This window comes from Aulostomus chinensis, chromosome 14, assembly GCF_037954235.1.
Source record: "Aulostomus chinensis isolate RoL2024-O1b breed Wild chromosome 14, RoL_Achi_v1.0, whole genome shotgun sequence".
Classification (NCBI taxonomy): Eukaryota; Metazoa; Chordata; class Actinopteri; order Syngnathiformes; family Aulostomidae; genus Aulostomus; species Aulostomus chinensis.
The window spans coordinates 4,020,245-4,043,171 of record NC_141333.1 but is presented as its reverse complement, the minus strand read 5'-3'; the positions used below and the strand labels follow the sequence as shown (position 1 = coordinate 4,043,171).

General features: G+C 42.7%; 1 protein-coding gene across 1 annotated transcript; it reads left to right on the top strand.

Annotated features, from left to right (window-relative positions):
- Positions 1–40: 40 nt before the first annotated feature.
- Positions 41–21,985, top strand: aspm (assembly factor for spindle microtubules). Its single transcript, XM_086224065.1, has 26 exons — positions 41–432; positions 1,321–1,464; positions 1,998–3,549; positions 4,394–4,492; positions 4,946–5,047; positions 5,145–5,291; positions 5,387–5,626; positions 5,715–5,782; positions 6,201–6,342; positions 6,753–6,883; positions 7,404–7,579; positions 8,419–8,564; positions 9,298–9,383; positions 9,457–9,669; positions 10,209–10,413; positions 10,936–11,078; positions 11,455–11,583; positions 11,967–12,161; positions 12,867–17,489; positions 17,871–18,020; positions 18,105–18,296; positions 18,688–18,880; positions 19,053–19,207; positions 21,204–21,380; positions 21,485–21,657; positions 21,759–21,985. The coding sequence occupies exons 1-26, from the start codon at positions 163–165 to the stop codon at positions 21,859–21,861; spliced, it is 9,954 nt and encodes a 3,317-aa protein (XP_086080191.1). The 5' UTR covers positions 41–162; the 3' UTR covers positions 21,862–21,985.
- The last annotated feature ends 942 nt before the right edge of the window (positions 21,986–22,927 follow it).

The window sequence follows — 22,927 nt, the reverse complement described above, 5'->3', positions numbered from 1 at the left end:
AACAAGCAACACGGTGGAATTTCAAACCAGATCGGTCGGAGTGTTGACGAAGGCAGCGTGGATCAACGTACAGGCTCGACAAGCGGCCACCCTCGGCACAAGCTCGCGCGAACCAACAAACATGTAGCTAGCGTTTTCGTGATTTTCATCGTTATTTTAACAATGGCTACAGCCTCAGCACAGAGGGGATTCCTCGACTTCAGTCCTGTAAGGAAAGAAGACGCCAATAAGGAAAATGACGTTCCCATTTTGAGTTTGACCCTGTTCTCAAAGGCTCCTTTTGTAACATTTGGAACCGTGAAGTTGGGCACCTCAAAGTCGGCTGTTTTACGGATTGAAAACCCGACAGTGGATGCAGAGGCGGCGGTTACCATTGACAAGATCCCGTCCAGTAAAGGCTTCTCTGTGGACCACAACGCGTTCACAGTCCAGGTACCATTTCAGAATTAATTGATATACATGGCAAAAAGGGAGTAAAACAGCAATGACGTAAATATCACGAACTAAATCGATCGGGACGTAAGCGGTGTTAGTGTGAGCTTGTTAGCGAAAGCTGCTATCACACTTGTCACACCACAGTTCAAAGATGAACCAAGGTAAAGTAACAACATTGGAAAAAGCGGTTTTTTTTTTAGATTATTTGATTATTCTTAAGCATTGATGTCACTTTTTTGTGCAATTAAGTGCAGAATTATAACAGCAATATATTACAATATTTTTTCTAGGATACTTTGATATTCCCCCTCCTTGCATTGATACCATATTGCAATATATGGTGATAAAGTCGTTGGATCTGTGTATGTTGGCATAGATAGATGGACAGAATATAGTGAGCGGCACAAGAGCTCATGGTTTTTCATATGATGTCATGGCAGCTACGTTTGGTGTGTTGAGTAACCTTTGTATAACTTTTCCAATATTATTTTTATAGATTGGAGTGCACATTATGAATTACGTAGTTATGACAAAGATAAATATTGAAGGTGGAACATTTCTCCTCCTTCAGAAGAATGAATGTTTAAGTTGACCTCAGTGCAGCGCCTGCACTAAAACATAATATTGACCAGCTAATAAATTGGTATGGTCCAGATCAATACAATTACATGTACATATTTGTTTAAAACCCAAGCTGTCCACAGATTAACATCTAATATTCAGTAAAACATCTAAAGTATTGTACTGACATGATAAAATCATATGCTGAGACATATTTCATTGTGCGATTCTAAACCGTACCCTGCTGTATTTTTTTTCTTTTCGGTGTTCTGTTCATTCCTTGTCACAGTTGGTCTCTGTTTTGCATTGTTCTTGTGCTTGCAGCCACAGGGCTCATTCAACCTGAAAATAACCTGGACGCCAGCAGAAGACGGTGGAATCAGAGAGCTGATCGTCCTCAATGCCAATGGCGTCCTCAAGCTTCAGGCTGTGTTGCTTGGGAGAGCAGAAGCACCAAAAAAGAAGAAGGTTGGTATATTAATTCAGATTTTACACAAACAAGAGAAGAAAAATCATAGAACCAAGGTTGAAATGAGTATGAGAACCTGGGAAATCATTGAATTTGAAAAAGGCAATTTCCAGTCTTGGCAAAGTTTTTTTAGAAAAATAAATCCAGAGCATTTAGGGCAGTCATGGAAATTTGCTTTATGAATATCTGGATATTAGAATATATGTGGTTCAGTTATTATAAACTGAGAAAAATCTCTTGTAGCTCACATTGACAAACATTTTCATTTTGTATCAAACCATGTAGCTTGTCATTCATTTTAGTCAAATATATGCTGGTCAAATTTACCATTGATTTCTGTTTGTTTTCACGTGTGACTGACGTCTCAGTGAATTAATGGTTGTGAAAATGTTCCCTGTGTTAAAGTTCATGGAATTTCATTGGCATACATGTGTTTTAGTTGTGACTCTCATTTTTTTTTCAGTGTGCTGTTTTTTTGGCCTGCTGTCACTGATACTAATCTATAATGCCACTTGTTTTTGTTGTGTTTCAGAAAAGCTTATGGGACACAATCAAAAACAAAAGGGGGGGTGAAAACATGGCAGTCCCCAGGGGAAAGAAGATGGAGGCCCCTTGGAAGATGGCTGCTAATAAAACCATACAGGTGTCCCGAGAGCCACAGTACAAACGTGATAAGCCCCGTAGCCCGCTCACCTCTCTCAACGAGGGCAGAGCTGTGAGAGAGAGATCCATCTCCAAACACAGTCCCACTGACTACCGCCCTCGGAAATCAGAGGAGCACAAGGCTTTAAATCTCATTCAGGAGTTCTCAGAGCAGGAGAATCTTCAGAATGCTCAGAGAAACTCTCCTCTTGTTCTGCTTGTCCCAGCTTCAAGGGTGGCAGACATGTCTGTAAGTCCAGATGTTGGGCTTGGAAGAACACTTGAAAACAAAGAACTTACTAAAATGCTTAACAGGACATTGTCACCCATTGGGACACCAGAGAGGTTTAGGAAGCTCATGCCGAATATTCAGACTGTTGAAAGCCCACTTCCTGCTCCCATGAAGTCAGGGGCTGATGCTGGCGGTATGTTACACAGAGCCACTGTTCCATCTTTGAAAGACGCCCTGGCCCTCATTGACTCTGACCTGAGTCAGGTTAATGGCAGTCCTTGTGACACTAGTTCTACTTGTTACTTTTCCGATTCCCTGGATTGTAAGAGTGGGAGACAAAGCTGTGGATCAGACAAAAATGCATTACCTGATAGTCCAGAGCTGTCCGAGTCCAATGAGCCGAGACTGACTTTCTTTGTTAGCAAAGAGGTTCCTGTGAGTGAGGTTGTTGAGTGTGATAATGCAGTGGAAGGAAGCAAAAAGGCATCCTTTAACTCCGACACTGTGATCAAGAGCAAAGCACCAGTGACAGAAAACTGTCCAAGTGGAAGAAAAATAAAGAAGTCAAGACGAAGGCTGTTGGAGAACACGCTTGAGCTGTCTGATGGCAACAGTTGGTGTGAGTCTGGACCGGGCACCCCACGCCTTCCTGTCATAGGCCTGGACGTGAGGACCAGGGGGCAGCAGAGCTTAGGGGAAACTGGCTCCTTGTGTGTTAACAGACAGTCCCAGGAGTTTTCTTCCTCCAGCCCAACTCCACGAATTGATGGCTCGCCCACACCCGTTACCTTCCCTGTCACCTCCCCTCTGCCCATGGCTCCTTCTCGCTTCATTTTCTCAGTTACTTCCCCACCTCCTGGGGTCACTGGTCCTGTCACATTTACGAGCCCCTCTCTATCACCCTTGGGTCAGTCTTCACCCATACCCTGCAACCTCACGTCAAATGTGCATGAGCAGTCTCCAACAGCTGCTCTACCTGAACCCATATCTGCAACTCCAGCTGTGCAGGAGGACTTATTTCCCGTTCACTTGGCACTGAAGACCAAGAAGAGGAAGAGTGAAGAGTATTTGAAAAGTAATGGGAGGATCGAGGATAATGGGAAAGCAGAGCAGGTTAAAAGGACCAAGGTGGCAGCTAGGAAACCTGAGCCCACCAGATCATCACCAGAGAGGAGACGTACTGCTCAAAGGCAACCGCCGAGAACTACAGGTGAGCAAATTAAGGATCAGACCAAATGATCAGCCTGCTTTTATAACTGGCCTATATTTGCTTATCTCATATATACTGGTATAGTCTCGGGCCTCGCTTTACTTGTCAGAGTTAGCTGGTGTTAGCTAATGTGGCTTGGTTTAATTCAGCAATGATGTCCTTTCATCATTTCTTTTCAGTAGAGGGCGCAGTGCCCCTGTGCTGCGCGGGTTTCGTTTTAGACAATAATGTTGAATGGTAAAATGCTCTGTCCCCAATATTATCTTTGTCACAGTTGTTTGAATCATATTTAAGGGATCACTGCAAAAAAAAATGTATCAGTGCATTAGTAGCTGAGGTATTAAGGCAGAAGAGTATCTATTCAAAAGTCTGTGCTGGAAAGACATGAAGTTTGAAACTGCAGGCTAATCAAATAATTCCATTTCTGACTAAAGCGCCTGTCAGACTGCATCACCATAAACTACCCTAATGGTCATTTTAACTTTCTCTTTAAACTGGATTTATTAAGTGACCTGACGGGTGTAAGTGAATTTGACTGTCACATTTGATTTGTACTCAGTCATTGTACTTTTTGTTGTAGATAATGGAACACTTACAACATTCTGATGGTAGAATGTGGGATCATTGATTTTTAAATTAGTTTTTTTTTTTTAAATAAATCTAATATCAATTAGTCAAGGCAAATATGTTTTTGTTCAGAGCCATGCATTCAGAGAAGCTTCCAGTGTTTAATATCATGTATGTGGATTATTTTGTGGTACTTTGAATCTCCTAAAGATGGAGAGAACTGTTTATTTGTTTCTAGACCTTCTATTAGTTACAAAATGCTGCCTCTCTGTTTCAGGGTCAGTGCGCTCAGTGTCATCATCATCATCTTTAAAGGCTAAAAAGTCTGCAGCACCTGCCAAGGTGAAACAACCGATCTCCAAACTCGCCTCACGAGGTACGACACCATCTACACACACCTCAGCACTTGAGATTAAAACTAAGTATTTCCTGATGTTGTTTCATTTCATAAATTAAACAGTTTTAGGTAAATATCAGCTAGTGCTGCGACTGGTAATGTAAAATTATATTATAGTGTAGATGTTCTACCTGCCCATTGTACTCTACAGCTTTAAGAAAACACCTTTGCTTGTTACACGTCACCTCAAAAATTAAGAGCATCCTTTTTAATTTGCAAATCGTATTGCAATAGCAGATCATTACAAGTAAAAATGATCCTACAGTTGTCCAACACAAGCACATGACATTTTGATTTCAAACAAAGTCAAAAAATGTTTTTCTATAAATGATGTATCATGGCCCTCTTGCAGTACTTGTACACCCATAATTTAAATCTCACTGGTCTTTTATAATCTGTTGTGAAATGAAGACTGGTTTCCATCGTTGCTAGGTGCCACCTCTCTGAAGTCATCTGGTCCCTCGTCCCTGAAGACGGTAAAAGTTGTTGCTGTAGCACAGTCAAAGCTGACCTTCATTAAACCTGCCCAAACAGGTAATTCAAAGGCAGGAAATTACAGAATGTGCTTCTGTGGTGTTTCATCATCTGTTTTTGATCAGTTGTGTTTCAGCTACTCTTGTTTTTCTTCCAGCCATACCAAGACACCCAATGCCATTTGCCGCCAAGAACATGTTTTATGACGAGAGATGGATTGAGAAGCAGGAGAGGGGTTTCACATGGTGGATCAACTATGTCCTCACCCCAGATGACTTTAAAGTTGTCACTGAGGTCACTAAAGGTAGCATCTGTTCATCGACGTCAGCAGGACTTACTAGTGATGTATATGAATCTGTAATCCAGGAATTTTATTTTTTTTTCCTTTTTCCATTTTAGTGAGTGCTGTGTCCCTTGCCATGGGCTGCAATGACAAGTTCAGTGTGCCCAAAGCACCCACCAAAGAGGAGATGTCTTTCAGCACCTACACAGCCCGGCGGAAGCTGAACCGCCTCCGTCGTTCTGCCTGCCAGCTGTTCACATCAGAGGGGATGGTCAAGGCCATTCGGAGGTTGGAGCTGGAGGTGGAAGCTAAGAGGCTGCTCATCCGAAAAGACCGCCATCTTTGGAAGGATATAGGTAGAAATCTTTTTTTCAGAAATAAAACCTGCCATTTTACTGCTGTATTTGCTTACAACTGCTTTCTTCTGTTTTTGTTGTCTTTCAGGTGAGCGCCAAAAGGTCCTCAACTGGCTTCTTTCCTACAATCCACTGTGGTTACGAATTGGACTTGAGGTACGAATACACAGCACTGTTATCTTCTGCTTTTTAATGTGAGGGCTTATGCATTTATTTGTATGTCATCAGAATCTTTGTTATTCTTGCGATGAATGTTTTTGCACACTTTCAACTCTTTCATATGTTCAGCTGGACAGATAATTCAAATGTCAAAACATTCAGTTCTTGAAGGGCAAAATGTGCGTGCAGTTTTCAGATTTTGATCCTTTATCCTGTTTTTAACAATAGAAATGAATGGACAGATTATACAATTATGAGTTTTTCTGTAAAATTATTTTTTTCGGCTTTCATGTCAATTTCAGGCATTTTCTTGCTTCGGTGATCTCCTTCATCTCATGTGATCACATTGCATTTGTCAGGCTCAATAATCTGGTTTATGACTTTATTATATGAACGTTCCGTGGGTCCTTCCCAGACGATCTACGGGGAGTTGATCTCGCTGGAGAGCAACAGCGATGCCTTGGGCCTGGCTATGTTCATTCTCCAGCGACTTCTATGGAACCCAGACATCGCTGCTGAGTTCAGACACCCCAAAGTGCCTCACCTTTACAAAGATGGTAATGAAGTCATTTACAGTCATTTTGAACAAAATTTTAGCATTTTAAACACTCATCCATATTAATGTGACTGATGTGGGACTGATCAACCTCACGTTGTCAATTCATTTCTCATAACTAAAGATTCATCATGTGAAGTCTTAGAAAGGAAACTGGCATTTTTTTAAAGATGTCTAGCAGTAAATACGCAGAATTTGTGATGATTTTTTGGGAAAGTTTGAATTCAGTCAGGCAGGGATGAAGATGAGGAAATAAATGCTGCTAATTGAGCTATATTTCCTCATGTAAGACAGATGTGTTCTTTTAAAAGTCATCTATATTTTTAGATTTTATCAAATGCTTCAGTAATAGAATTTATTTGCAGAGGTGGTGGTGAAACCTTGGTTAAAATCTGTAACTTTCTTGGTTAGGCCATGAGGAGGCGCTGTCCCGCTTCACTCTGAAGAAGCTGCTGCTGCTGGTTTGCTTCTTAGACAAGGCCAAAGAGTCTCGACTGATTGAGCACGACCCCTGTCTGTTCTGCATGGATGCAGAGTTCAAGGTAGGCCAAGGCCCATAGTGGGCATTGAGTCCATTAAAGAGCTCAAAATGGTCCCCTCATTAAAGGCCAAAGGGACAGCTCTATCATATGAGTCAGGTATCAAACTTGCTTCATTTAAGTAATCATTTCTTGCTTCAATTCTGAGGATGCCATTGTCTGTTATTTAAGACTTCTATTTTTACTTACTCAAAAATTAGGGAGAATACCAACAGAAGTTTGTCTGATTTTTTTTTTTTTCCTGTAAAAAGTTTTTAAAAATCTGGAAAAAAAAAAGAACACAGGTAGTAAATGGAATCCATCAGTGTATGAGAAGAAAATGCACCTCATATTTTTAGAGCCAGGGGAGAACAGACCTGAAAGTAAACCTCACATTCCCCTCCAACTTCATACTTTATGAATTTTAATCTACATAGTGAAAACCTGTCATGACAGTGTTTATTCCTGTGTTTCTCTCAGTGGATCTTTTTTGGGTTGAATCAATCTGACACACTTTCTTTTGCTCCTTCTTTGTTTCATACAGACAAGCAAAGACCTACTCCTCGCCTTCTCCAGAGACTTTCTGAGTGGGGAGGGGATCCTCCCCCGGCATCTAGGCTACCTCGGGTTACCCGTCTCCCACGTTCAAAAGCCCCTGGATGAGTTCAACTTCGCTGTGAAGAATCTGGCAGTGGATTTAAAATGTGGGATTCGTCTAGTGTGAGTGAAACCAAATAATTGCACTGCAAAGCTCGAATCCCTGTTGGGATGTTTGTCCCTTCCACATGAGGAGCATTTCATTGACTCTTCATTCAAAAGTTCAGGTTCAGATGGGGTGTGTTCCTCCTTTGTCTCTCTCGCTGATGGCTGATATCTAACTGAAGCATCTACTCTCTGATAATGGTTCACCTCATTGGAACGTTTCACACTGTCACATTTCGTGGCAATTTCCTGATGCACAGGGAAGCATGTTAAGTCTCATCCGGTTTTGAGGTTGGACTTTGGTCAGCGTCTACTGATCAATTTCAACCAATCGTATCACAACACCCACTTGGTGGCACAGAGCTGAGATTTCCTGTCAAAACACTGGCAGAGTGGAGTGTTTCCGGGGGAGGGCCCTCACTGATTACTGTACAAACACAACTTCATTATTTGTTAAATTTTTTTTAAAAGAATATATTTCCCTCCAGTGTGCCCTGCCTCGGCTCTCATGGGTTTGTGCACTTTTAAATGACCCCATTCAATTCTTTGTCTGCATGACTCTGTAAAGACAGACTTACATACCAGTGTAAACCACCCAGCAGGCCTGAGTAAACTGCTGTCTCACCACAGCGTCTAACATGGCAGGCAGGCATTAACACTTGAAACAAACTGAACTACTGATTAATTAGTTGATCCATAATGAGCAGCTTCATCATTCAAAGCTAAAGCACCAGCAGAGGTGGAACTGTAATAATGTGTTACTAAAGTGATTTCTCATCATTGTTGCCCCCCCCCACCCAAGATAATTTTTTTTTGTTTTTGTTTTTTTGGTGGACATATGCTGATTCTTCCTCCAGGCGAGTGATGGAGCTCCTCGCCCAGCAGTGGGATTTGTCAGCAAAGCTCCGACTGCCAGCCATCAGCCGCCTGCAGAAAGTCCACAACGTTGACATCACTTTTCAAGTGCTCAAAAGCAAAGGAGTCAACCTCAGGGATGAACACGGTAATGATGATTTACATGCAAAACACAGACTCCCAGCATGAAAAGCCGTCTTCCATCTACACGATGAGATTCCATGTGCCTTCATTCAATTTTCTTTGACCAGTGTTCCATATTCATTGTCTTAAAATTACACATCTTTTTTCCCCCCACCGATGCACACTTGTGGACATTCCTCATCTTTCACTAGAGAATTAACAACCAACATTTCCATTCATTTCGCCGTTTCATCTTAAATAACTTTCACCTGCACAGTGACAACACTGAATTGCCTTGACCTTTCTGACTCTGTTGCAAGTGTGAGAACAGAAGGTTCTGCAAATGTCAGAGTAAACAAGGTGTCTAAGATAAAACGTGCCATTTAAAGATGTAAGTCAAAATGAGATGTGAATAATGCCACCAAATAACAAGACCTGATACTTTTAAATACATTTTCAAAAGTCATGCGCTGACTTTACTATGCGGTGTTTTTAATGCCAAAACTGTTGCTGCTAGTAATTGTGTTTTATGTGTCCATCATCAGAAAGAACTTATCATTTAGATGAGTAAAAGCTACAACCAATAACTTCAGTTACTGAAAAAGTTGGAAAATAATATAAAATTCCAATTTCCTGGAGGCCAAGAGTTTTCAGTAGGGGGGGTTCAACTCCTCGGTCCTTAGGTGGTAATGAATGAAATCCTGGCAGTAAAGCATAAAGAAATTGACGAACTGTTGCGCTTTTGTCCCCATTTTCAGGTTCCATCATTGAGTCTAGAGATATTGTGGACGGACACCGAGAGAAAACACTCAGCCTCCTGTGGAAACTCATTTTCGCCTTCCAGGTGTGCATCTGACTTTAGTCCGTAGAACATCTGTTGAAGGGTTTACTTGATACTCAGAGGATCTGTTGTTTAGGTGGAGGTGATTTTGGATGAGGATCAGCTGAGGGAGGAAATTGGCTACCTGAGGAGAACCTCGAGGACCAAAAGGAAGCTGGCGTCTCTGAAGGCTAGCTGGGTTCTTCAGCCCAGTCCTGTAAAGTCCCGGGTGCCGTACAAACACAGCAGCATGAAGATCACCCTGCTCATGGACTGGGTCTGTGCTGTGTGTGACTTCTACAATATAAAGGTGAGTTGTGAGAAAATAAAGTCAATATTTTGCGGACAAATGCCTCACAGCAACCACTGGTTCAGTTCACATTGACTGCGGAAAATCAGTTCTGTTTGATATTGATTTTTTTTTTCTAATATGTATTTTTTGTTGTTGTAGAAAACCACATCTTTCGTCAACCTTTTTGTTTAGATACACGCTGGTAAATGTAGACATGGATTTTAGAGCTTATTATTGACCTGTAACCAGAGACGGTATGGTCATGAGATTTTTCCTAAAATTTGAGGACATGTCATGGAAATATTTGGGCTAAATGTATATGAACCCTATACTTCTGACTGTAAGCCGTCATGAAAACACTAGAGTAATTACTACCAGGCTGGTTACATCTGAAAATGCAATAAAGTCTGAGTTAACTCTATTAAATTGGTACTCTATTTACATCCTTTTCCGGCTTATTTGAATGATGATTATTCGAAAGGCCATCATACCTGAAAATGTCATAGATGTTCCTCTACAAATAATACAGGGAATAAACTGTTGTCTGTCTTATGCAGGTCGAGAATTTCACTGTGTCATTCTCGGACGGTCGTGTCCTCTGCTACCTAATCCACCACTACCATCCCGGTCTCCTGCCAGAGGAATCTGTCAGTCACAGCACCACTCAGACTGTCGAGTGCTCACTGAGGGGTCGCCTGGAGCTCAACTGCTCAGCCAGCGACTCTGACAACTCCTTTGACTCGTTGCCGGCAGGCTTGAACGGTACATGTCAGCTTTGTGCTTTGTCTTCAGTTTGGATTTTAAACATCAGTGGTGACACAGATCAATGATGAATGATGACAGGGTATTTGTGGGAAAGAATAGAATTAACGAAAGTTATTGTCTAGTTTTTTTTGTTGTGTTTTTTTAAAAAATACATTCAGCACATTAGTTAGGATTTTGGGTAACTTCATGCTTAGGAAATTCACTTGTAGGAGCTTGAAACATTAATTAGCCTCTTTGTTCACCCTGAGTCATTTACAATAAAGTTAACTAATGTGAGCTCTGCGTAAAACAAACCTTGATCTGAATAAAAAAAAAAAAAGAATTGGAATTAAGGAAGGAAGTCTTCCAAATCATGGAATAGCATTGGATGTAGGACAATTATAATTTTTTATTACAGTGACTTGAGTTTGATAGCAATCGCATATTGGTAAAATGACTTTAGTTACCGGTATATTTATTTGTGGGAACGTTGCAATTCATATTTCTTACTCACTTCTTTTATGGTATCACTTGGCCTAGATTCTCCCTCTGTGGAATTCAAAGAGCTCCTGGAAAATGAGAAAAACAACTTCAGACTGGTCAACAGTGCTGTGGCGTTCCTGGGCGGAGTCCCTGCCATGATCAACCCAGCAGACATGTCCAACACCATCCCCAACGAGAAGGCTAGTGCAAACCAAATCTTTTCTTGATTTGGACCACACACGTAGGACAGAACCTGACGAGACAGTACTCATATTAAGTTCTCGTGTAAAAGTCAGTCAAATTACCTTTGTTTTCCCTCTTCTTTTTTTTTCCTTCTTTGGATTACCTGATGCAACAAGGATGTCCCTTTGCACAGTGTTTCGCAGGTTATGGCATACTTAAAAGAACATTGTCATTCAATAATTTTATGGGATGTTCTTCCACAACATGCAAAAATGCAGCTATTCATTTTTTCAAATGCTGCAAATGAACATATTTCAATCAAATTTCAAGAGGTGATAAAGGACCAGAGTTATTTCTCCATCTCTAACTCTGTGTATAATCCTTCCCCTCCAGGTTGTCATGTCCTATCTGTCCTTCCTGTGCACACGACTTCTGGACCTACGTAACGAAACCAGAGCTGCTCGGGTCATACAAGGAGCCTGGAGGAAATACAAACTAAAGAAAGACCTGGAGCTCTACAAGGTTGTAGTACCATGTTTGTGATATTGCACTGAATAAAATAGTTGGAAAATAATTCTGAAATTCATGATACAAAGACTTTTTTTTTGGTAACTTCCCTGTATTAATGGCCATATTACAAACCTGAATAACTATATTGTATTCTATATCTGTGATAGTCATAAAGAAGGGTTCGGAATAATTAAAGGGTCACTCCGGAGCATAAACCTAGAAATTAGTCAGTCTCAGGAAAGTCTACCTTTGATTCTTGTATTTAAGAGGAAAATGAATTCAGGGGTTAGGCATTTCATGTGTGGTTATTTTACAGGCGGTCCTCTGTCTGAATTTGACAGCCAGGCGTAGTAAGAAATACTGCATTCATAACCCTGGTTCTTGTTTGGGCACAGGAATGTAATGCAGCTGCTGTGAAAATCCAGTTAGTTGTGAGGAGTTTTCTCGAGAAGCGCAGAGCTAAGAGGCAGACCCAAGCTTCCGTAATCATCCAATCAGTCTGGAGGGGTTATGTGGCTCGCAAACGACTGAGGCTGGAAAAAGAGGCTCAACTTCAGGTTCTGCAGCATGAAGCAGCAACTGTTATCCAGGTAGGTGTTGAAAAAGGCTGGTATCAAAATGGTTTTTGGCATGATGTACATGACCATCCATGCTGATATTAAGATTGGGTATTGAAAACTGTGCATGGAACTGCTCTTCACAGATTCACATTCATACACACAAATTTGTTCTTTAACACTTAAGAGTTTTTTTAGCCCTTGATTTAGACATGCAGACAGGAAGCAAAGCCTGATATCTTACTTCTGACAGAGGTGGACACTAAGGTTTGAGGTGAAAATCCCTCTGAGGTCAACTTGCATTGAGTGAGCAGGGTTTGAAATAATGGCATCTCCTCCTATAGAAGCCTCAAGTTTGTATGATATTAGCTTTGTTTCAGGAATTGCACTGATTGGGGCAGAGACATTCCTGTAGGTGTTTGGAGCAAAGAGTTACAAACAACCTTTAGGCTCTGCTTCCTGTCTGTAAATTGAGGCCTAAAAAAAGTCTTGTAGTGTACACCTCATGAATGGATTCCAATATATGTGTAAATATGTAAAAACACCTTCAATTGAACTTTAACATCAGCAGGCATCAGTAGTTGCCCACGTCTGTTGAAACCTTTGTGATTTAGCATTTCGTCTGATAATGTTTGTCCATTTTTAATTTTTTTTTTTTTACTGCAAGAACACTTGTTTCATGAAACTGGCCGGTGGAATTGCTTTTTGAAAAATATGTGTCTTGTCATGTCTGTGCAGGCCCAATGGAGAATGTTTACAGCCATGCGGGTTTACCAGCGGCTCCGATACTACACAATTGTTGTCCAAGCAAATTGGCGAATGAGGAGGGCAGTCGTTGCTTTTGCAAGAATTTGCTGGGCAACAGCAGTCATTCAGAAATACTCGCGTTTATGGAATTTTGCAAGAAAAGAACGGGAATGTTATCTCTCCCTTAAAACTGCGGTGGTGAAAATACAGAGGGGATACAGAAGATGGAAAACCAAGAAAATGGAGAGGGAAAATTTTGCCGCAAAGGTGATACAAGCCACATTTAAGAAATGGTACCGGGAAAAAATGGCTCGAGGAACGGCTGCGGCTGTAAGGATTCAGTCTTGGTACAGAATGCAGAGGCATCGCCATAAATATGAGAGGACTAAGAGAAGCATCGTGCTCATTCAAGCCCAATACAGAGGTTGTGCACAGAGGCAGTGTTTTCAGAAACTGAGGCTTCTGCACAACTCTGCAATTGTTATCCAGAGTGCCTTTAGAGGGCATAAAGTCAGAAAGCAGGTGATGAAAATGAAACTGGCCTCAGTCATAATCCAGCAGTGGTTCAGGGGCTCGGTGAAAAGAGATATGGAGAGGCAAAGGTTTGAGAGGATGCGCTGTGCTGCCAGAACCATACAGGCAGCTTATCATCGGAAAGTGGCTCGGGACTTGCTGAAGGAACAGCACAAGAGAGCAACTGTGATCCAGACAGCTTTTAGAAAGTACGCTGCCCAGCGGCGCTACCTCATTATGAGAAAAGCCGCAGCTGTGATACAACAAAAATATAGAGCCACAATCTTGGCTCAGAAGACAAAGAAAGACTATGATGGGCTCAGAAAGGCTGTACTCGTCATACAAGCTCACTGGAGAGGTCGAGCTGACAGGAAGAGGATAGAGAAATACCACCAGTGTGCTACATTGATTCGCGCCCACTATTGTCGACACAAGGCTCAAGCAGAGTACAGGTCGAAAAAGGCAGCAGCTGTAGTCATCCAGCGTCACTACAGAGCATACGTGGCTGGAAAAGACACAAGACAAGCGTATTTGCAGAAGAGAGCAGCGTGCATCACACTCCAAGCTGGATTTAAAGGCATGCAAGTTCGGGCGGATCTGAGGAAAAAGCACAAGGCGGCAACAATCATTCAGTCTTCAGTTAGGATGCTTTTAAGCAGGAAACAATATATTCTCCTTCAAAGTGCAGTCATTATTATCCAGACTCGGTTTAAAGCTCTTCTGCTCTGTAGGGCCCAGCAACATAACTACAGAGAGCTAAAGAGGGCTGCCTTAAAAATACAAACAGTTTACCGTGGATATAGAGTGAGGGACAACTTAAAGAAGAGGAGTGATGCAGCCAGAGCAATCCAGGCTCAGTTCAGGATGTACAAAGTGCGAATGGCGTACCTTGCTACCAAGTGTGCTGCCATCATTCTTCAGGAACGCTACAGGGCAAAAATGCTCAGGGATCAACAGATGCAGAGGTACAGAACTATGAAATCAGCTGCTGTGGTCATCCAAGCAGCATATCGTGGCCACAGGGCAAGGATGGAGATTGCAGAGATGCACCGTGCTGCTGCAGTCATTCAGAAAAGTTTCCGTACCATGCAGGATAGAAATAAATTCCTTGCTATCAAAGCAGCAGCTGTGGTTTGTCAGAAGTGGTACAGAGCTGTGACCCTGACAAGAAAAGTCCGTCAGGACTATCTTTTGAAGCACAGGGCTGCCATTTGTCTGCAGTCAGCCTATAGAGGATATGGGGTGAGAAAGCAGTTGCGCATTAAGCATAAAGCTGCGGTAACTATACAATCTCAATTTCGAATGTACCAACAGAAAACTTTCTACAAGAGGCTCCACTGGGCTGTCAGTGTAGTGCAAGCACGTCACAGAGCGAACAAGAAAATGAGACAGGAGAAGCAAACTCTGAGCGCCAAGAGGAATGCTGCTGTTGTATTACAAGCTGCCTTTCGTGGAATGAAATCCAGACGAATCATAAAACAAAAGCATCAGGCTGCCAGTTTTATCCAGAGAGCTTACAGAGCCCACTGTGAGCACAAGCAGTTTCTTACCTGTAAATCTGCAGTCCTCACCATTCAGCAAAGGTATCGAGCAACAGTTGGATCAAAAGAACAAAGGAAAAAGTATTTGCAAATCCGCAGTGCAGCAATTATCCTACAAGCAGCATTCAGAGCACAGCAAGTTAGGAGAGGTGTTGCTTGCTGGCATCAGGCTGCCACTGTGATCCAGTCTGCCTTCAGAAGACACAGAGAGGAAGTCAAATTCCAGGCCATGCGCCTTTCCGCTGTTTTCATCCAGAGATACTACCGTGCCTATGTTCTTCAGAAACAACAAAGGGCGGCCTTCCTTAGATTTAAACGTTCTGCTATCATTCTCCAGGCAGCCTTCAGAGGTCATTGTGTGCGGGGCAACATTGCAAAGATGCAGTGGGCAGCTACTGTCATTCAAGTCAACTTCAAGAGACATAAGCAGCAGTTGGCCTTCAGGAAACAACGCTGGGCCGCCTGTGTCTTACAACAGAGGTTCAGAGCTCAGAGACAGAGAAACGCTGAAGTTCAAAATTACCAAGAGTGCAGGAAAGCTGTCATCAGGTTACAGGCTGCATATCGTGGAATGAAATCAAGGCAGAAGGTCAGACAAAATCACTGTGCTGCCACCATTATCCAGAGAGCTTACACATCACACCGGGAGCGCAAGCATTTTCTTGCCTTAAAATCCTCAGTCCTCGCCATTCAGCGGAAGTATCGGGCCACAGTAGCAGAGAAGGAAGACAGGAAACGGTATTTACAAATGCAAAGGGCTGCAGTCATCTTCCAGGCAGCATACAGAGGGAGACAGGTCAGAAAAGATGTTGTTCGCTGGCATCAAGCAGCCACAAGGATTCAGTCTGCTTTCAGAAGGCACAGAGAGAGAGTCAAATTTCAGGCCATGCGCTTGTCTGCCATTATTATCCAAAGATCCTACCGGGCCTGTATTCTTCAAAGACAGGAAAGAGAAAAGTTCCTGAAAGTTAAATATTCTACAGTCATTCTCCAGGCAGCCTTCAGAGGTCATTGTGTGCGTAGCAACATTGCAAAGATGCAGTGGGCAGCTACTGTCATTCAAGTCAACTTCAAGAGACATAAGCAGCAGTTGGCCTTCAGGAAACAACGCTGGGCCGCCTGTGTCTTACAACAGAGGTTCAGAGCTCAGAGACAGAGAAACGCTGAAGTTCAAAATTACCAAGAGTGCAGGAAAGCTGTCATCAGGTTACAGGCTGCATATCGTGGAATGAAATCAAGGCAGAAGGTCAGACAAAATCACTGTGCTGCCACCATTATCCAGAGAGCTTACACATCACACTGGGAGCGCAAGCGTTTTCTTGCCTTAAAATCCTCAGTCCTCGCCATGCAGCGGCAGTATCGGGCCAATGCAACTGCAAAAGAGCAAATGCAAAAATACCAAAAAATGTGCTGTGCTGCTGTCATTCTGCAGGCAGCATTCAGAGCACAGCAAGTTAGGAGAGGTGTTGCTTGCTGGCATCAGGCTGCCACTGTGATCCAGTCTGCCTTCAGAAGACACAGAGAGGAAGTCAAATTCCAGGCCATGCGCCTTTCCGCTGTTTTCATCCAGAGATACTACCGTGCCTATGTTCTTCAGAAACAACAAAGGGCGGCCTTCCTTAGATTTAAACGTTCTGCTATCATTCTCCAGGCAGCTTTCAGAGGTCATTGTGTGCGGGGCAACATTGCAAAGATGCAGTGGGCAGCTACTGTCATTCAAGTCAACTTCAAGAGACATAAGCAGCAGTTGGCCTTCAGGAAACAACGCTGGGCCGCCTGTGTCTTACAACAGAGGTTCAGAGCTCAGAGACAGAGAAACGCTGAAGTTCAAAATTACCAAGAGTGCAGGAAAGCTGTCATCAGGTTACAGGCTGCATATCGTGGAATGAAAACCAGACGATCCATCAGACAAAGGCATCAAGCTGCCAGTGTTATCCAGAGAGTTTTTAGAGCCCACTATGAGTGCAAGCAGTATCTGACTTTGAAATCATCTGTAGTAACAGTTCAGCGAAAATTTCGGGCTGCTGTTGCAGCCAAAGCACAAAGGAGACAATATGTGGAAATGCGAAGTGCAGCAATCATCATTCAGGCAACATTCAGAGGCCATCAAGCTCGCCAACAGATTGCTGGTTGGCATCAGGCTGCCACTGTGATCCAGTCTGCATTCAGAATGCATGCGGATGGTTTGAAGTTCCAGGCCATGCGCTTGTCAGCCATTACCATTCAGAGGTACTACCGGGCCTGTGTTCTTCAGAGACAAGAGAGGCATTGGTTCAAGAAAATCAGACAGTCCACCATTATCCTTCAGGCTGCATTTAGAGGCCACTGTGTCAGGAGAGACATTCATCGGCAAAGTCAAGCTGCCACTTTGATCCAGTCGCACTGGAGATGCTTGGTTCAGAGGCGCAGGTTCCACAAGAAGAGGGAGGCAGTTGTGAAGCTACAGCAGAAGGTCCGGGCAGCACACCTCTGCAGGAAGGAGAGGAACAACTACACCCAAATAAGACAGGCCACCATCACACTTCAGAGTCACTGCAGAACCTGGATTGCAAAACAACAGGTAACTAGCTTTGTGTACATGTGCATCGATTTTCATTGAGCATTCTATCCATCTACTTTGACTAGTTATTTTTTAAAAGATGCAAAGAAGGTGTCTGATGTACAAAGTTGAGTTAATGGGTATCTAATTTGAAAATATGGACTTTCATACAGAAACAGCCAGCCATGCATATTAAGTTTAAAGCTAATGGCAACTGATTGCTAAAAAAGTCTTCTATGATTTGCTCATGTTTTATATTAAGCTATATCATGTATGTCGTGGAAAACAAGGAAAACCTGATAGCTCTGTTAGAGAATGTCTGTTTTGATAAGTTTCACCTTTATTTGTCCCAAATGCATTTAAAATATGCATTAAATCAATTGCTTCACATCCATCATTCAGGCACGAGAGGCAGCAAAGGCTGAGAGGAGACGCCGTTTCACTGGGGCAGCCTTCCACCACCTCAGTGCCATAAAGATCCAGAGAGCTTTGCGAGCCCACTGGGTCTTGGAGTCAGCTAAAAGACAGATCCATTCTGTTGTCACCATACAGGTACAGCAGCAAAGGATGAATAAAATAGGAGTATGAAGAGTACAAACTTGTATCAACTGATTCTTGGTTTTCTTATCTGTGTAGTGTTGGGTGCGATTGAGGCAGCAACGAAGACGGTATTTGGAAGACAGAAGGAAGGTGGTTACAGCCCAGAGAGCAGTCAAGCGCTGGCTCACTCGTCGCCACAAGGCTGCATCAGTCATCCAGCAGGCTGTCCGGAGGTTCATCCTCCTCAGGCGCCAGAAGAGGGTTCAACGGGGCATTGCCAAAGCTCAGGTATCACAGTCAGTGGTGAAATCAGTTGTGGCATTTAAAGACACTCTCATTAATCTCTGTTGTTTCATAGGACAGTGTCCTGTAGGGAGAGCTCTTACAACGAATGTGCAGCAGTGCAGTGTTCAGCTTGGGTGGAACGTATTGGTACCAACACAGCAACTGACTAGAGAGCTGAGACACATATAAACTTCCCCAGTCTTAAGTAAACAAAAATAATCTTCCTTATGGACAGCAGAGCACATTTATGATATTAAATGATTCAGTCTATGTAGCGTTTTCCACCTTAATGATACTCCAAGTGCTTTACAGTCACTCGCTGACACACACTTATACACTGAAGGAAAGGCGATAACCATCCTTTTCTTCTTTTCATCTCCTGTTCTCCTCGTAGGCTCTGTGGAGAGGACACTGCTCCCGCCGACTGAACGACAATCCCAAGATGGTAAAGTTGAGACAAAACTTGCGTCAAGTCTCTGCCGGTGCCCGGGAGGAGGACAAACTTTGCAACAAGACATCATCTGCCCTGGACTACCTTCTTCGATACAAACAATTCTCCTACATTCTGGAGGCCCTAAAAAACCTGGGTATGTTCCTTGCAATGTCTGGGAGAAAAGTGTTTGAGTGTTGAGAAGGATGGTAAACTTGTGCACCCGAAATTGTGAAATGTAAAATTTAATCAAGTATAGAGTACAAAAAGCGTGCACCTTCAGAATTCTGACAGTCAGCCCCAATAGAGTAATGTGTGTGTGCGTGCAGAAACGGCCACCAGGTTGTCTCCGGTGTGTTGTGAGCAGCTGGTAGAGAGCGGAGCCACCAGCGTCATCTTCACACTGGTCCGCTGCTGCAACAGAAGCGTCCCCTGCATGGATGTCATCACCTTCTCCATCCAGATCCTCCTCAACCTGTCTAAGGTACCTGGTCTGTTTAAATGCTGTTGCCATGTAAAGGACTTTGCCAGCCATTCTCAGGTGTTAAGAGGAAGGGAATATAACGCTGTAGTTAGTCCGGTTTCCCTCCTATGAAGGTTAAATTGTTAATGTCTTGAGTAAGGATTATTTTTTCTTTTTTTCCACCATCTGATTCCTCATGTCCTCAGACTTTCAGTTCCTTTTACATCATCTGACTGACGTTCAGATTGAGACAGAAGTTTGTTTGTGGAACAGAAACTAAGAACTCATATTCTCTGGTCTCATGTGGTTTCTGTTGCCAAAATGCACATCAGTGTCAATAATTCAGGCATAATCTGCAATGTCTGCATTTCTACTCATGGCAATTGAAAGTAATGTGAGATCAGGAAGAGATTCTATGGAAAAAAAATAATTGTGAAATAGGAAGAGTGTGAGAACACGGCCTGACATGATTATGAAGGCATAAGGTGGTAAAGCAGAGCTGCAGGGCCTGTGCACAATTCAGCCTGCCAGATGTAAAGTAAATATTTCATTAATAAAAGCTGATGTATGGCTTTGAAATATGAACTATTTTAAAACTATGTTAATCACAGAGGATAGTGTTTTTCAATTTTTGCCTTATCCAACTTTAAAGCGTATTGATGAAGAGTAAGGAACATGTTTTAAAGACTAAACACTCTGAATACATGGGCTCCCTGATATGTTTTATTTTTATTTTTTGTACGAATCTTCAGTTCCGCACCGGTAAGGTAAGAACGACCAATGGTACAGAGAGAAAAGTAGGTGTGGGGAGCCGCCGTCCCAGCAGGCATGAGCAAACGCAGGATTCACCCCCCTCATACACCAATTCCTTGTACTGTGAAATCATCGAGTAAATGTGATGAATGTTACCTAATGTTGGACGGCTTAATGTTGGGTGAGGCACATTACACAACAGCCATGATTCCCTCACATTTATAGAGTGTTGGGGTCTGAGCTCATTTTCATCACCCATCCCTCCGTTCCTTTGTCCCGAGTGCTGAACAGGAAGAGCGAATGAGCTCAGTTGCCAAGCCAGTGAATAAAGGGGAACGATCTGGAGAGTGAACAAGAGTGAGCAGTGGTAGAGTGAAGAGAGAGAGTGACAACTGTCCATCAAGCGAGCAGCTGTGGAGGGAGCAAAGCACTTGGATGAGAGCAATGATTCAGTTTTCAGGTTGTTTCACGGCAATTACCTTTTGAAAGCGGACATAAATTCCCATCAAACGGATCCTTGGCTGGGGAGTTACGAACATCGATAACAAAAACACCAAGATTAGTTTTGGTTCTTCTTTTAACTTCCTGGAGTTTTAAACCATGATGAGTCTGGTTCTCTCACAACCTTTGATTTCCCCTCTCTATTATTCATATTTGGGAATTCCATTATTGCTTCATGGTTGCTGGACTTGCAACGCATTCAGTTCATCTGTGGGAGAATGTGTTCGCAGTAGCCTCAGGTTTTACATCGGGAGTTCATGGAACCTGGGAACGATTCAGACTGGACCTGCACAATACAATCAATACAGCAATAGAACACTTTTGTTCCCACAACATTGTACTGATTAGTATTTATTGCATCACAATGTATAAAATCATACCATGGCCTTTGTATGTGATGGCAGCAACCTTTCGTGTATTCACTCACCACAGCTGTGCAAATTTGCAAAAATCTTTCTTATAAATTAGAAGGAAAATTTTGAATGCGAGAGTTGTGACTCATTTTTCTGTTGAGTTGTAAGTATAAAGTGAGGTACATTCATGAGACCACTCAGGTGCGCTTGTAGTATATCATGAGATCATTTTGTGAACCATTTATTGTGACATGTATCATAGCATGAGGTCCTTGTCAGCACCTAGTTTAGATATTTAACTCTTGACCTTCAGACTGATGCACATGTGATTAAACTGATTTCAATCTCAATTTTCTCATTTTTTCCCCCCTTTTTTTTGCTCGCTTCGACTCCTTCATTCGCTCCCTCAGTACCACAAAACCATTGAGGCAGTGTATTTGGTGGAGAACTCTGTAGAGACGCTGGTGGACCTGCTGCAGAGGTACAGAGAGAAGGCTGGTGACAAAGTGGCAGAAAAGGGTGGCAGCATCTTTACCAAGGCCTGCTTCCTTCTGGCTCTCCTCCTGCAAGACAAACACCGTGCTGTGGTTTGTAGTTAGAGACTCAAATGCAAAAGACGTATCACTAATTACAGAAAATGTCACCTACTATATATACAACAAATCGAATGCAAACCTTATTCTGTCTCCAGGAGGTTATGAGGCTACCCAAGATCTTGGAGAGGATCCGTAGTATTTACCGCCTCACTGCCCGCAAACACAAGCTGGACGCAGAAAGAACCGTCACCAAACAGAAGATGAATGCGTCGATCAACGGCAGCTTCTATGTTCAAGCAACGCCCCGTAAATCCCGTCCTTTGCCAAAGTGTGTACTTGGAGAAAATACGCACCCGCTGAGTTTGCTGTACATGGATTTAAATGCAGTGTGTCTGCAGGAGGAACTGACACTTGGTTTTTGTTTTCCAGATTTGCTCCGGACTGGGTTCTCAGGAAGGACAAGCTCAAAGATGTCGTGGACCCTCTCAGGGCCATTCAAATGGTGGCAGAAACTTTGACTATTGTCTTGTAAATAGTTTTTAACCCTCCAGCTGTCATCTCAATCGTTTTTTACACGAGAAAAAAATGTTTCTATGTACCTGTTTTTTTTGCTTTTCTGTTTTAACTTGTACATATTAAATGGGTTGGTTTGGTTATCACATGCATCAGCAGGTGTTTTTTGTATCACTGTGATTAGCATACTTGCACAGGTGAAGGAAGGCCAGGTCAGTTCATAATTCCGCATGCATCATTCAAATGATCACATTCCTCCCCTACTGCAGCACTTTATTATCCCAGTGAACAGAATAATTAATGAAGGGGACTATTATGGCTTAACCCTTCAACTAGAATGACCACAACATAGTTGTTCCTGCAAAGTTTGCCTATCGAGTCACCAAAAACCGAATGCACAACAACTCAAGTACTATTGTTTTTTTTTTTTTAGAAGGAATTGTTAAACTGTAAGCGAACCTCAAAGTTCTGCACTAAAAGTACTTTTTTGTACGACGTGAGGAGAAGCAGAGAACAGATGAGCATGTTTCAGGTTGTGTCCCACAGTGCCGGTCAATCACTGACCTGTTTGTCCAGCCAGCTCATGCCCATCACTTCCTTTTATCATCGTGTCATCTCGCTATTGGAGTTTGCAAGAGGTGTTGGCAAGCAAGGCTTTCCATCGAAATCAAATTGTGTTCTTTCCTTAAACATGTTTTTGTTTTGCTTTTTTAAATGTTTCAAATGGTGAACACAGGGCAGGTCATTGATCATTTTTCAACCAGTGATAAATGACCAGAAATCTAACACTTTTACCAGTGATAAGAGGGCAAACTGCATTTTTATCTCCAGCAGGGGTTGTCAATCTTCTCATCTAATGACCCCTAATTATAGGTGTCATGGACTCATGACCCCCCACCACGCATGGAGATGGTTCAAGGCTTGAACTTAATTTTTTTCCCATCTTTTCTGGAAAGCACCTTGCTATGCTCATCGGCGTCTGAACTCCCGAGGGGGTCCGGACCCCCTCTGTGTAGAACTGCAAGACAAAAACCTGTTAACACTGGGCCTCTAAATATAAAGGACTTAATTCTTTTTATGTTTTA